The sequence below is a fragment of the Rana temporaria genome, chromosome 1 (genome assembly GCF_905171775.1).
Source record: "Rana temporaria chromosome 1, aRanTem1.1, whole genome shotgun sequence".
NCBI classification, from domain to species: Eukaryota; Metazoa; Chordata; class Amphibia; order Anura; family Ranidae; genus Rana; species Rana temporaria.
Window position 1 is genome coordinate 557261166 of NC_053489.1, and position 14474 is coordinate 557275639.

Sequence of the window (14474 nt, forward strand, 5' to 3'; positions counted from 1 at the left end):
GACAATATGGCGGACACATCAGACACTTTTGACACCATTTTGGGACTATTGTCATTTTTACAGCGATCGGTGCTATAAAAAAGCACTGATTACTGTAAAAATGGCACTGGAAGTGAAGGGGTTAACCACTAGGTGGTGCTGCAGGTGGTTAAGTGTTCCCTAGGGAGTGATTCTTACTGTTAGGGGGCGTGGCTACATTTGACACGTCACTGATGACCGTTCCCGATCACGGGGAATGGTCATCAGTAACAGTGTCACTAGGCAGAATAGGGGAATGCCTTGTTTACAAAGGCATTCCCCTGTTCTGCCCTTGCGGACCGCAATCGTGGGCCTCCCGAGAACATTGAGTTCCCGGGACCCATGGCCGCACTTGCGAGGCACGCAGCGGGCACTTGCGCACCCGCTGGGCGGCAGATTTAAAGGGACGTACCTGTACGCCAATCTGCCTGCCCGTGCCATTCTGTCGATGTACATGGTCATGCGGCGTTCGGCAAGTGGTTAACCGAAACTTGTCTCTGTTGACCCCTCCTGAAATTGCTACTTGTGTGTCTTTTACGATGACCCACTAGCTTGTATATGCTGAGTCACTGAACCAGAAGAAATGTGCAGATTCTGACAATATGCCTAATGTGCAAACTTCTGCTTATCTGTGACTTTAAATGTTTTAAAGCCACAGATTCAGCATAACAGTCAGACAACTAGCATTTTCAGAAGATGTCGGCCACCTTATCTCTCCAATGACAAGTCTACTTAAGGCCACTTTTACACCTGCAAATGGGACCCAAAACTGATTACATGTGTGAACCCCGGTAGGGTTTCCTGGCAATTAGCTGTGGGAAGTAGCCCAATTAAAAGCAATGGGAGACTGCCAGCTCCCACAGCTAATCACAGCCACTTGGATAACCTGATGCAGTGACCACCTGCGAGTGATCATCCCTACACGCAGACAGTCTGCATCCCAGGCCAATCACTCTCATGTGATCACTACATGAGCAATTAAATGAGAGCTGCTGTGATTAGCTGGGGGAGCCTAATATCTCTCATTGCTTTCAATGGGGCTGCCTCCTACAGCTAATTGCCAGTAACCCATGCTGAGGTTCTCTCATTTAATTGGTGTTGGGTCTGTTCGGAAGTGTAAATATGACCTTAATATCACCTTAGCTACAAGGGCTGTTTGATGTTTCCATCTTTACTGAGAGGGTATTACTTGTCCTGGAAATTGTGTGGTATGTGCCTAGTAAGTAGGCGAGGGTCTGCATTGCTTGTGTGTGTTTTCTCTGGTAGCATTCTATCTACATGTTTCCGAATACTACTATAGCAATAAAGCAGCAGAACGGGCTTTATTTGTTTCCATTTATTCATTTTTACTGTTACCACAAGTCACAAGGAATTGTGGTGGGTAATTTACTAAGTCACCCCATACTTCTCTGGGAAATATTATCTCCTCTCTGGCTTCCACAGTTGTTTACTTTGTATATCAATCAAAGATAAAATGCCATCGGCATGAATGACTGAGTTGAGGGCTTGGGATATGCAAGCCAACTCTATGGAATCTCTGAACTTAGCCTCCCCATCCATCATAAGAATCTTTTAGGCTGTGATATCCATGGCAGTCATAAAACTGTCTAGATAATGAATAGACAGGGCTAACATGCAAGATAAAATATGCTATCTTCCTGCTCCCTGCTGCTGCTGCTGCCTGGCCACTTTACCTGTTAGCAGACTACCTCTGCAGCTTATCTGCACTGTGTTTACACACCGATTACCACACACCGATTGTTTGGGTCAGGCTGGAAGAGTCCATGATTTATTTTGACCACTAACTCCACCTTTAGGCAATATTTAGGAGATTAATGTGCTACAAACATGTTCTACAATAGATTTATACAAGTGTCCCCATTTTTTTGATTTTTTTTTTCATCTGAATAAAAATATGTCTTTGTCAAATGATTTCCTAAGATCCCTTTCACACTGAGGAGTTTTTTAGGCGGTTTAGCGCTAAAAAAGCGCCTAAATACCGCCTGAAAAAGTCCTGACCTGCAGTCTCAGTGTGAAAGCCCGAGTGCTTTCACACTGAGGAGATGCGCTGGCGGGACCGCTGCAAAAGTCCTGCTAGCAGCATCTTTGGAGCGGTGAAAGGAGCATTGTGTTTACCGCTCCTTCGCATTGAAAACAATGGGACACCACGGCTATACCGCCGGCAATGCGCCTCTGCAGAGGCGCATTGCCGGCGGTATTTACCCTTTTACGGCTGCTAGCGGGGGTTAAAACCGTACCGCTAGCGGCAATTCCGACGGTATAGCGTGTTCCGCACCTCCCGCCCCAGTGTGAAAGGGGCCTTAATCTTATGTTCTTAACCTCTTACCAACAGCCTAACACACATGTTCTACAGCAGGGTGGATGGGTTTTAACTAGGGTTGATACCGATACCGATACCAAGCTCCCGATGCTTCACCCGATACTTGTACTGTCAGGGGTGATCAGTGCATGGGGAAGTTACATGCACCAATCACCGCTATATAGTGTATTCCGGCGTGTATCCCGCCATGTATTCCTGCCGTGTATTCCCGTTGTGTATTCCCGCCGTGTATTCCGCCATGTATTCCCGTCGTGTATTCCTCCGTGTATTCCCGCCGTGTATTCCTCCGTGTATTCCCGCCATGTATTCCCGCCGTGTATTCCTCCATGTATTCCCGTCGTGTATTCCCGCCGTGTATTCCGCCATGTATTCCCGTCGTGTATTCCTCTGTGTATTCCCGCCGTGTATTCCCGCCATGTATTCCCGCCGTGTATTCCTCCATGTATTCCTCCGTGTATTCCTCTGTGTTTCTCTCCCCTTCCGTGCTCCTCCTCCACCCCCTGGAACTGTCAGGATGGAGAGCGGGGTAGGAGCCGGTAAATCCGGCTCTTTATGGTTCCGAATGGACAGAGTCAGTGATCACTGACTCGGTCCATTCACATAACTGAAACATCGTAAACTGTGATTACAATGTTTTAGTTTATGAATGAAGAGAAGACGCTGTCTTCACTCCATTCATTTTCAGCGCAGCTGATGCTGCTGCGAAAGGGACAGAGGAACACGTGTCCATAGTCCCTTTCTCTGTCTCAAAGGGGAGATGTCAGAGGTCTGTTAAGACCCCTGATATCTCACCAAAGCCCCCCAACAGGGCTGAAAAAAAACAAAAAAATAATAAAGAATAATAAAAAAAAAGAATAAAAAAATGATTGTAGAAAAAAATAAAAGAAAAAATACACTGACAACTGTGTTCTTGTATGTAATGAGCAAATGTGGCTGTCCCCATTTAAATATATAATTACAAATCATACACAGAAAAAAATAGAGTGTAAAACATTAACACACATTGACAAGATTATTTACATAAAAACGATTGTTTTTATATGAGACCTTAAGACTTTTTAAACATTATACATTGCCTTTAACCCTTTTCTGCTTGTGCTTTACTGCTTCTTCTCCCAATGCTGACAGATCCCAGAATCCGTACACGGGATGTGAATGCAGGGATCTCTCCCTCTGTGCCTTTGTATTCAGACTGCGGGGACTGCTCCCCCTCACCTGAAAATACATGCTGATCGAATGTTGGATTTCCAGATCTTTCAACAGAAACTGGCTGTCAAACAGAGAGAAGGTTCCTGCTGCTGACTTGCAATACATGTGTACCTGGCTTAAGTGCTCACTGAAGATACACTGCACTTTTCCTGTGACATGCAATTAAACGTAGAAAAATCTTATTAAAAGGTCAAGTCTTACAGTAATACGATTCTAAAAACTGTAAAAGTTATATTAGAGGAAAATAGATTGAAAAGCTGAATTACCTTATGACCATTATTATAGGGGAGAGAATGTTATATGTGTGTGTACATTATAACTGGGAATATAGGTTTATCATGGTGCTGAAGTGGCAGAATAGAAATGATAGACAGTGCTGTACAAGTAAGAACAGACACCTTAGGATACACCAAATGGGTACTGATGGCGGGCCCTACCTAAGTACCACCAAATGTCACTAAGACAAGTAAACAGAAATTGTTGGCATAAAATGTCAAATAGATCCAGAGCAGCTGCTTAAAGGTTAAAACACATGTAAAAACAAAGCAGAAAAAGAAACAGGCTCCAATAGAGTCTATAGCAAGCTCTGCAGCAGCGCTGCAAACAGTGCGTTTATGAGGATCAAACAGTCAGATTATTGAATGATTTAAATGGTAGTGCTGAGTGCTCCTTTCACCAAAAGAGGGGGATGTTCACCACGTGGGGGGATGCCTGATCCCCTTTGGGGATTAAACTCACCCAAGAGTATATCAGCATAAACATTCAAATTCTCCTCCGATCTCTCCCATCAATGTTGTCACAGTGTGTGGTATCCCAAACTCGTGTGCATATGTGGAAATTGAGAAAATGTACATAGGGCAATATTGCTTTCAAAAGGTTTAATCCGTAAAAAAAAAACCCTAATACATATATCCGTACCCAAAATACATTTTAATCAGGCAAATAGTAAAACAGTGCGATGTTGCTCACGAATTTCACCCTGAGGACAGCCGTAAGTAAGCTCCGGTTTCTATTGTCCTTCTGGTTCTCTTCTTTGGAGCGCACGCATCACATCCGGTTCCTAGTGCTGTGGAGGAACGCCCTGACGTTTCGTCTGTATTGGACTTCTTCTGAGGGCGTCCTGATTAAAATGTATTTTGGGTACGGATATATGTATTAGGGTTTTTTTTTTACGGATTAAACCTTTTGAAAGCAATATTGCCCTATGTATGCTGATATACTCTTGGGCTCTGGTGAGTTTAATCCCCAAAGGGGATCGGGTATCCCCCCACGTGGTGAACATCCCCCTCTTTTGGTGAAAGGAGCACTCAGCACTACCATTTAAATCATCTCACTAAACTGACTGTTTGATCCTCACAAACGCACTGTTTTCAGCGCTGCTGCAGAGCTTGCTATAGACACCTTAGGATGCCTGCTAAAGACACTGTCATTACAGTGGGAGAAATAATTATTTGCTCCCCTGCAGATTTTGTAAGTTTGCCCACTTACAAAGAAAGTAAGGGTCTACCATTTTTATCATAGGTGTATTTTAAATGATAGAGACAGAATATACACCAACAATTCACAAAACACATCAAATAAATGTTATAAATTGAGTTTCAGTTCAGTGAGTAAAATAAGTGTTTGATCCCCAAGCAAAACATGACTTAGTACTTAGTGGAGAAACCCTTGTTGGCAAGCACAGAGGTAAGACGTTTCTTGTAGTTGGTTACCAGTTCTGCACACATCTCAGGAGGGATTTTGGTCCACTCTTCTTTACAGATCTTCTCTAAATCCTTAAGGTTTCTTTGCTGTCTCTTGGCAACTCCAAGTTTCAGCTCCCTCCATAAATTTTCTATAGGATTATGGTCTGGAGATTGGCTAGGCCACTCCATGACCTTAATGTGCGTCTTCTTGAGCCACTCTTTTGTTGCCTTGGCAGTATGTTTTGGGTCATTGTAATGCTGGAAGACCCATCCACAACCCATCTACTGTGTTCTGGCTGAGGGAAGAAGGTTCTCATCCAAGATTTTACAATACATGGCCCCGTCCATTGGCTCCTCAATACAGCAAAGTTGGCCTGTACCTTTAGGAGAGAAAAGGCCCCAAAGTATCATGTTTCGTACTTGAGTGTGGGGTTTGGTGTTTTTAGGGTCATAGTCAGCATTTTCCCTCCTCCAAACATGGTGAGTCGAGATAATTCCAAAGAGCTCAATTTTGGTCTCATCTGACCACAGCACTTCCTCCTAATCCTTCTCTGAATCATTTAGATGTTCATTGGCATGACTGTACATGTGCCTTCTTGAGGAGGGGGACTCGCCCTGTTTGGAGGAAGAAAAATGCTGACTATGACCCTACAAACACCATCCCTACAGTCAAGCATGGAGGTGGAAACTTTATACTTTGGGGCTGTTTCTCTGCTAAAGGTACAAACTGACTTTGCCATATTGAGGGAAAAAAAGTATTGTAAAATGTTGGATGAGAACCTTCTTCCCTCAGATAGAACATTGAAGATGGGTCGTGGATGGATCTTTCAGCATGACAATGACCCAAAACATACCGCCAAGAAAACAAAGGGGTGGCTCAAGAAGAAGCACATTAAAGTCATGGAGTGGCCTAGCCAGGCCAAGTGACAGCCAATAAACCTTAAGGGTTTAGAGACGATCTGTGGAGAGTGGACCAAAATCCCTCCTGAAAGATGTGCAAACCTGATCACTAACTACAAGAAACTTCTTACCTCTGTGCTTGCCAATAAGGGATTCTTCACCAAGTACTAAGTCATGTTTTTCTTGCGGATCAAATACTTATTTTACTCACTGAACTGCAACTCATGTATCATGTGTTTTTTTCTGGATTTTCAGTCTCTATCATTTAAAATACACCTATGACAAAAGTTAAAGACCCTTCATTTCTTTGTAAGTGGGCAAACTTACAAAATCTGCAGGGTCAAATATTTATTTTCCCCACTGTATTTAGTAGTCAGTATAGGTTTATTTTAAGGGTATTTCCACTTTTGCATCTAAATTGGGATATCTACTTATATTTGGTACATGTCTCCATTCACATAGCAAAGTTTAACAAAAAAATTAAAATTGCATTGCTTTCCTTTTTTTAGATGCTCTTTTCTGGAATTTCTTCCCAATCCCCTTTGTTGCTCTGTTTACCATAATTACCTTGGTTTGGAGGCAGGTATCTCTTCCGTTTTACTATTATTATTATAATACAAGATTTATATAGCGCCAACAGTTAGTGCAGCACTTTAAACAAGTTGAACACTGTCTTAACAAAAGTTTAAAGGTTCAGGAACTGGGTTACTCTATTAGAAATTTATGAGAACTGGACTCTGGTAGTCTCCAGACTAGTTATTGGGACAGATCACACTGAGCTAGCTGAGATATCCTTGCAGTCAGCCATGACAACTTCTTCTCAGAAACATCTAAAAGGTAAGAAATATAAAAAAAAAAAAAAAAATTAGGTATGCTGTGTAAATAGAAAAACATAACAAACATATAGCGGCCTTTATCAATTTATCTACAAAATTAAAAATTCACTTTAAGCTAGACATGTGCATTCGTTTTCGTTAGAATGCATTTTCGTCCGAAAATCTGTTTTTTTCGTTATCGTTTTAACAAACGATAACGAAAGTGCAAGAAACGAAAACCGAAAGATCCGACATAAAAAATGCTTTATTTTCGTTGCGGTAAAAATTCGATATAGAGAGATTCGACATTATAGGGAAAAGATTCGACATCATAGAGAAAAGATTCGACATTATAGAGAAAAGATTCAACACTATAGAAATAATAGATTCGACATTACAGAGAATAGATTTCGATTTATGAGAAAATAGATTCGACATTATAGAGAATAGATTCGACATTATTACTAGTCATACAACATTAGAATTCTTGTAGGCGGAATATTCGAACGGAAATGTACGATTTGACGTTCCGTCGAATATTTTTTTGACCATTAGACAGAAACCAACAAAGATTCGACGTTCCGGCGAATATTCTTTTGACCATTCGACAGAAACCAAGTATTATTGGATTTTCGGACGAAAGCTATTCCCCAACGAAAAACGAAATAAATCAAAACGATTTTCGGGAGTAACTAAATAAATTTATTTTTCAAACGAAAACGAAAAAACGAAACAAAATATTCCAGTCTGCACATGTCTACTTTAAGCCAGCCTTGTTGTTCTCTATTTTAGTTGTAGAAGTAATCTGAGGATGCCTTATCTGAGTCAGTGTTGCCGATAAGGAGGTATCACTGGGCCTCTTGTAGTGGGCCTGGGCCCCGTCACATGGATGGCAGCTTCAGGCTTGTAGGATGTGTACAGTCACTCACAGTCAGTGTATACATACTGTTTCCCACCATGGCTCCCAGCTAAACATATTTCCTGGGCCTCGTCAGTTCATCCAGAGGTGGACTGTAGATTTTTTTAATTTTTTGGCTCACCTGCGGACTTACACACTATCCTTTGCCGCATTTGATGAGAAGTTCCGGCTCTCTAAGTCCTGTTGCTGGCCTGGTAGATTGATTTGGCTTGCCTTGCCTTGCACACTGCTTTACCTACTGAGGGAATCAGGCAGAAGAAAATTGCTGGCAGACTGGCAGGCTTAGGGCAGCCTGGCTAGAAATGATCAGTGCAGGCAGAGGCAGCATGTGATGCCCATCCACTCAGCAGCCAGCCCAGCAGTGTGCACAGTGGGTTTGCCAGCAGCAGCATATCTCAAGAAAGGTGCAGTCATGATAGCACATACACCTTTCCCCATGCCCTGATCGCCTATGTTCAAATATACAGCAGGGAGCAGCCAAATGTGATCATCGTTATCATCATGATGATAGTCACACAGTACAGGTGCTTCGAGCCACAGGCTTGAGGGAAGAACAGTGAAATACATCCTTAACCTGGCCAAAAATGGTTTGAATCTCGGCTGGTTCAGCAGAGACTGTCCAAGGATCTGTGGGCAGGCTTATTGTACCCAAGTCGATTGATGTACGACTTGGGTACAACTAGCATGTTGTGTTATATTATATATATTATGTATTATAGCCACTAGCAGTAATAACTGTGTTCTCCCAGCAGGGACAGCGTCCCCTGCACCACCCCGCCAGGAAAACACAATAGCTCCGTAGTCATTGATGACAGGGGGAATCGAGCATGGCCCTGATGCTTATTTTTAGCTAAAATTATCACAGATGTTCTGCTCACCCACAGTTATCACAGCTGTTCTGCTCACCTACACCTACGTCACTTCTGGTTTTAATTCTGTGTTTACCTGGCTGGTACCAGTTTGTGTTTGATCAGTTGCCTTGGAGGGCAGGGGAGAGATCAGGGGTCTAAAAGATCCTTGATCTCTCCATAAACAGGCCCTGTCACTGCCCCAATTATCACAAGTTATTCCTTCGCTTTGACAGCAATAAAGTTAAACAAGAAATGTTTTTAAAAAGCAATATTTCTAGCACCAGATCTCCCGTCTAACTCTAAACTAGTCTGTAACTACACACCATAATGCAAGGCTTTCTCCCTGGTGTGGAGAAAGCCTCTTGAGAGGGAGGGGGCGAGCAGGAGTGTCAGGACACTCTCTACTTTGCAGGTAGAGAAAGGAGCTGTGTGTTAGTGGGCGTCCTGACAATCCTGCTCGCCCCCTCAAGAGGCTTTCTTCACACCGGGGAGAAAGCCTTGCATTACTGTGTGGAATTACAGACAGAAGAACAGGAAGTGAGGATTTCTCAGAAGAAATAAGGACATTTAAAAGCAAAATGGAAGGATGAGGTAAGTGAAGGAGGACTGCACTAAGGTAAAGGAAGCTATTTAGGGAAAAAATAAATTACCTTTACAACCCTTTTAATTACATGCAAAGTACATTTGTTGAAAAATCAAAGTTCACACTGCATCTAAGCATTGGGGAAGTGCGAGCAACAATCCATTATTGGTTACTATGGGTCTGTGCACTTTCCCATTTTATTTTTGGTGTGTGAAAAACTTGTAGCAAAGTTCTAGATTGAACATTTCTTTTATTCCTAGACTTTATGGATCTGGTCCACAATCCACACCAAAATCCATATCAGAGTAAAGTATAGTAGTAGCTATAATAGAAGTTACAATTTACTTGTTTTCTGCCTCCGTGTGTAATGAAACTTTAAAGATAAACAAATAAGTATCACAAGATTATCTTTACTCATAAACAAGTATCTCCCGTTGTTTCTTTTAAAATGTATTATACCTCCGAGCACTTCTGAACAAAAAAATATGTTCTGCGTTATTAATCAGTAGCGTTATGTAAATATTTTAACACATTTGTGCTACATATATACCCCACCTTGCTTTCCATAGACCATATTCACAGCATATGTTAGAGATCAGTAGACTTGAATTCAATGCCTGGTGCTTAATTCCAGGGCTCATCATGTTTTAATTACACTGTGGCTCGATCAAAATGAGAGAGGTCTTTTCTCCAGGCTGATGGTGGCAAGGAATTATTGCATCTGTTTAACCCCATGATGTGTAACAAGTCATAAATCAATAATCCTGTTGCAAGGCACTCCTGTATAGCAGCTGATGTATCTGTTATTAATATAACAATGTGGTTGGATGCAAAGGCTCAGAGCGAAATTTACTTTCTGTACAAACATCTTGTTTTCATGCCTTGAATCTAGAATTTTTTTTTTTTAGAGAAATGAGTGGAACGAACATCAAGTCATAAAAACATATGCAGCCGTTACAGTTGTTTTTGTGATACAACCTGGCAGCCCACACACCTTGTGTATTGTTAATTAACTGGAGGTGATGGGGCATACCGCTGAATTTTTTGCCTCGGGCAGAAAAAAAAAAAAAACAAATATATTGTAATATTGATTTGGGACTGCCAAACACACTATATTAAACAAATGACCTCATTTTTTTTATGTGCTAACTATAAGTACGATGGGAATATATTTATAAATAGAGCTTAACGGCATAGAATAGAAAGGCAGAAATGCTATGATCCAGGAAGTCGGGGCTTGAGGCTTTGTACATAATAAAGACCTACTTGCTGTGTCTAGATCTAGAAATGGGTTAAAGGTCTAATTTTCTAAGTACAAGCAGAATACAGTTTAGTTATTAAAATGTCAGTAGTAATTTATTTTTTATTTTTTACTGTTTCTTCATAATACTGTCTAAAATGTAAAATGAACACTGTAGTAGAATATCACTCAGTGATGTAGCAAAGATAACACATGGGCCTGGCGTGCCACGTATGACCCTTTTAAAAATGTTTGTTTTTTCTTCCTCTGATTATAGAACCGTCATCTTTCTGTGTTTCTCAGGCAAAAGACACCTTGAGGATTACAAGTAAGTTATACCATGTCAGGCATTTCCATGCAGTGTAGGCTTTTTTATTAAGATGGGGTCCTTTCCAGACTGCATATGGACCTACAAGATTGAATTAGTAGAACAGAACAGAAACTGCAGAAACGACATCAGTCCACTGAAGCCTCGTACACATGACCGAGTTTCTCGGCAAAAACCAGCAAGAACCTTGCTGGGAGATATTTGTTTGCCGAGGAAACCGGTCGTGTGCACATTTTCGTCAAGGAAACTGTCGAGAAACTCGACGAGCCAAAAAGAGAGCATGTTCTCTATTTCCTTGACGGGAATGGAGAAAATTGGCTTGTCGAGTTTCTCGACAGCCTAACAAGGAACTCGACGGGGAAAACGATGTTTTTCGCCCGTCAAGTTTTTCGGTCGTGTGTACGAGGCTTGAGATGTATGTGTAATATTTTGTGACACTTGGAGGGAGAAAGGAATAGAAAAGGCCATATGATGGTTGAAGCCTAACTTCAGCCAACATTTTTAGGAGAAGCGGGACATGAAGTGGGGTGACATAAAACAATGCATACAACAGTTTTTGTTTTTAATATATGTTTTTATATGCGACAATACATTAGGATATTGATTATTAATACAAAGTCATGGCAATCTGCTTATGTGATATTGTTGACAATATTAGTTATTCTGTGGATTTAAGAATATCACCTGCACAAGATGTAGATTTACCCTATGCCCTAGAGCAGAGGTCTCCAAACTATGGCCATCTAGTTGTTCAGGAACTACAAATCCCATCATGCTTAGTCATGTCTGTGAATGTCAGAGTTTTACAATGCCTCATGGGACAAGTAGTTCCGCAACAGCTGGAACGTTGTAGTTTGGAGATCCCAACCCTAGAGGGATTAGACTTTAAACAAAAGATTGTTAAATTATGAGAAGACTGGCATAGTACCCCAGGTGTAGCACCTACAGTACTAATACTAGATAGATTACTATGTTAAGGTAAATCTACTTGCACCTTTTATTATGGTGAGTATGCTCCATTGCATCCTTCTTACCCACACCAGGACAAGGGTGGTTTTATGGTACCAGTCTCTTTTATATGGGTCTTATTGAGTGACAGAAAACGTGTGTTGTATCCAGCTGTATTTACTAGTGCAACTTATAACATTCAAGTGAAAGATATATCACCAACCTGTCAGGAAAAAAATAACAAAACAAAAAACAGAATGACTGAGTTGGAAAAGGGATCACCCCTTGATGTCAGTATTTTGTTGAATCACCTTTTACTTTAATTGCAGCCTTTAGTCTGTTGGGATATGTCTCTATTAACTTTGCACATCTAGACTTTGCAATATTTGCCCACCCTTCTTTGCAGAACTTCTCAAGTTCAGTTTAATTTGATAGTGACTGTTTGTGGACTGCAGTCTTCAAGTCATTCCACAGTTTTGAAATGGGGTTTAAGTCTGGGATCTGACTAAGCCACGCAAGGACATTCACCTTTTTCTCTTTCAACCACCGACCATAACACCTTTTTCCATGTGGCCTCTTCAAGGTGTGTTTAAGGTGGTCAGATGTGACTAAAATTGAATTAATTGGCCTCAACAACAAACAATATGTCTCACGAAAATCCAATACAGCACATCATCCAAATATCACCTTTCCTACAGTAAAGCATGGAGGTGGTATTATGCTGTTACGGGGGTGTTTCTCAGCAGTAGGGACTGGAGCACTCGTTAGGACAGAAGAAAAATGGATGGGGCAAAATTCCATCAAATTCCTGAGGAAAATCTGCTGCCCTCTGCCAAAAAGTTGTTAATGGGAAAAAGGTTTACCTTCCAACATGACAATGACCCAAGGCATATAGCAAAAATGACCACACAGTGGTTGAAGGAAACAAGGGTGAATGTCCTTGCATGGCCTATTTAGAGCCCAGACTTATGTTATAAGTTGCACTAGTAAATACAGCTGGAAGAAAAAAAAATGTGTCTGTCTTCATTTCAGACTGCAAAGCAACAAAATGTGGTTATTTTAAAAGGGGTGATTCTTTTCTATCCCCACTGTATGTTCTTAGAAATATGTCTGTATTATTCTGATACTTACTCCTAATAGGCACAAGTAACAACGTGTTATGTCTTAATAGTCAAATCAATCAATCTCTATCTGCATCTGTTTGTAATTGTTATACATTTTTTTGTATGGATAACCCCGCTATTGGGGAAATTGTTTGGGGGTTGGGGGGTTTCTCTGATTTTGTTAGGATATGTTGGTTTATTTTTGTAAAACATATAAAACATTTATGTAAAATAATGATTGTTAAGCAGTTAAGAATTGAATTGGCTAAAATGTTTTGCCTCTAGTGCAGGGATCCTCAAACTACGGCCCTCCAGCTGTTGCAGAACTACACATCCCATGAGGCATTGTAACACACCGACATTCACAGACATTACTAGGAATGATGGGAATTGTAGTTCCTGAACAACTGGAGGGCCGTAGTTTGAAGACCCATGCTCTAGTGGCTAATATAAACATTTTTACATTTTATATAATACAAAAAATATAAAAGAGCAAGTATGTCAAAATGAAAAAGTCACATCAAAATGACTTTAAGGAAAACACTGCAATTATACAGTCAAATATGTTTCCACTGGAAATACACATTTATTCCCTTTAACTTACGTAGAAAGCATCATGAACACCAAAAGTGAACACGTTGGAATCTCATATAAATAAAGGTTAGTTGAGGTTAATAAAGGCTTACTATAGGTTAAGAAACATAAAACTAACCATTAATACTGTTCAGCATTTGTGCAGAATTGTAAATGTTCTTTGTTCTAGAAGCTGTTATTTTTAACATGGCATCTGAGATAAAAGGATTACATTTGCAAAGATAACTGTGTATGTAATGATTTGCCACTTTTAAAGGATTGTTCTTGAGAATCTTGTCATTTGTTTAAAGGCAGCTGCAACACAACATTTTAATGAGCACTACAGTTAGTCTTACTATTGGCCAAATGGTTATGCAATATCCATTTATCTAAAAGCTTTGCATAATTTTTTTTTTTTTTCGCTAGCTAAGTCATTTTTCTCACGCGCTGACAGCTCTTTACTTCCTCTTGTTTTTCCCTCAGTTTTATTCATTTATTACTTCACTGACAAGACTGTTGTTTTCTGTGTCTTCGTCTTTTTACTTGATCCTGGCCTGAACCTCGGTCTTGGTCTTTGGCGCAATGACTTTTTACAATCTAGCAATATAATGTTTCAGGAAAGGGTGCCACTGACACACTTCCAAATTATGAGAGTTGTTTGATGTCTGAAGCCCCCAACAGCTGCCTCTTAGGGTGTGCCTGGTTCCACACGTTCCATTTGCATGCATTTGAATTGACGCCTAAGGCCTAATGTGTTCTTATAGGTCAAGGTTAAAATTAAAAAGTCTTACATGACAAGGAGTTTGGTCATAGTTTATTTCGCGTAAATGTCTTTCTGCCCATTCTCTTTAATATAGTCAAACACAAGTACACAATGGGGCTGATTTACTAAAGGCAAATAGAATGTGCAAGTACAGTTGCACTAATTTTCCCCAGAACTTAGTAAATGTGATAAAGCTCT

The 14474-nt window shown here is 40.7% G+C and overlaps 1 protein-coding gene across 2 annotated transcripts in view; it reads left to right on the plus strand.

The window, feature by feature from the left end:
• The window catches only part of TENM3 (teneurin transmembrane protein 3), a 1530681-nt gene that overhangs the window by 635151 nt on the left and 881056 nt on the right, over positions 1–14474 (plus strand). For both annotated transcript variants that reach the window (XM_040333815.1, XM_040333823.1), the window contains exon 6: positions 10839–10889. In XM_040333815.1, coding sequence (XP_040189749.1) covers positions 10839–10889 — 51 coding nt within the window. The remainder of the gene's footprint in view (positions 1–10838; positions 10890–14474) is intronic.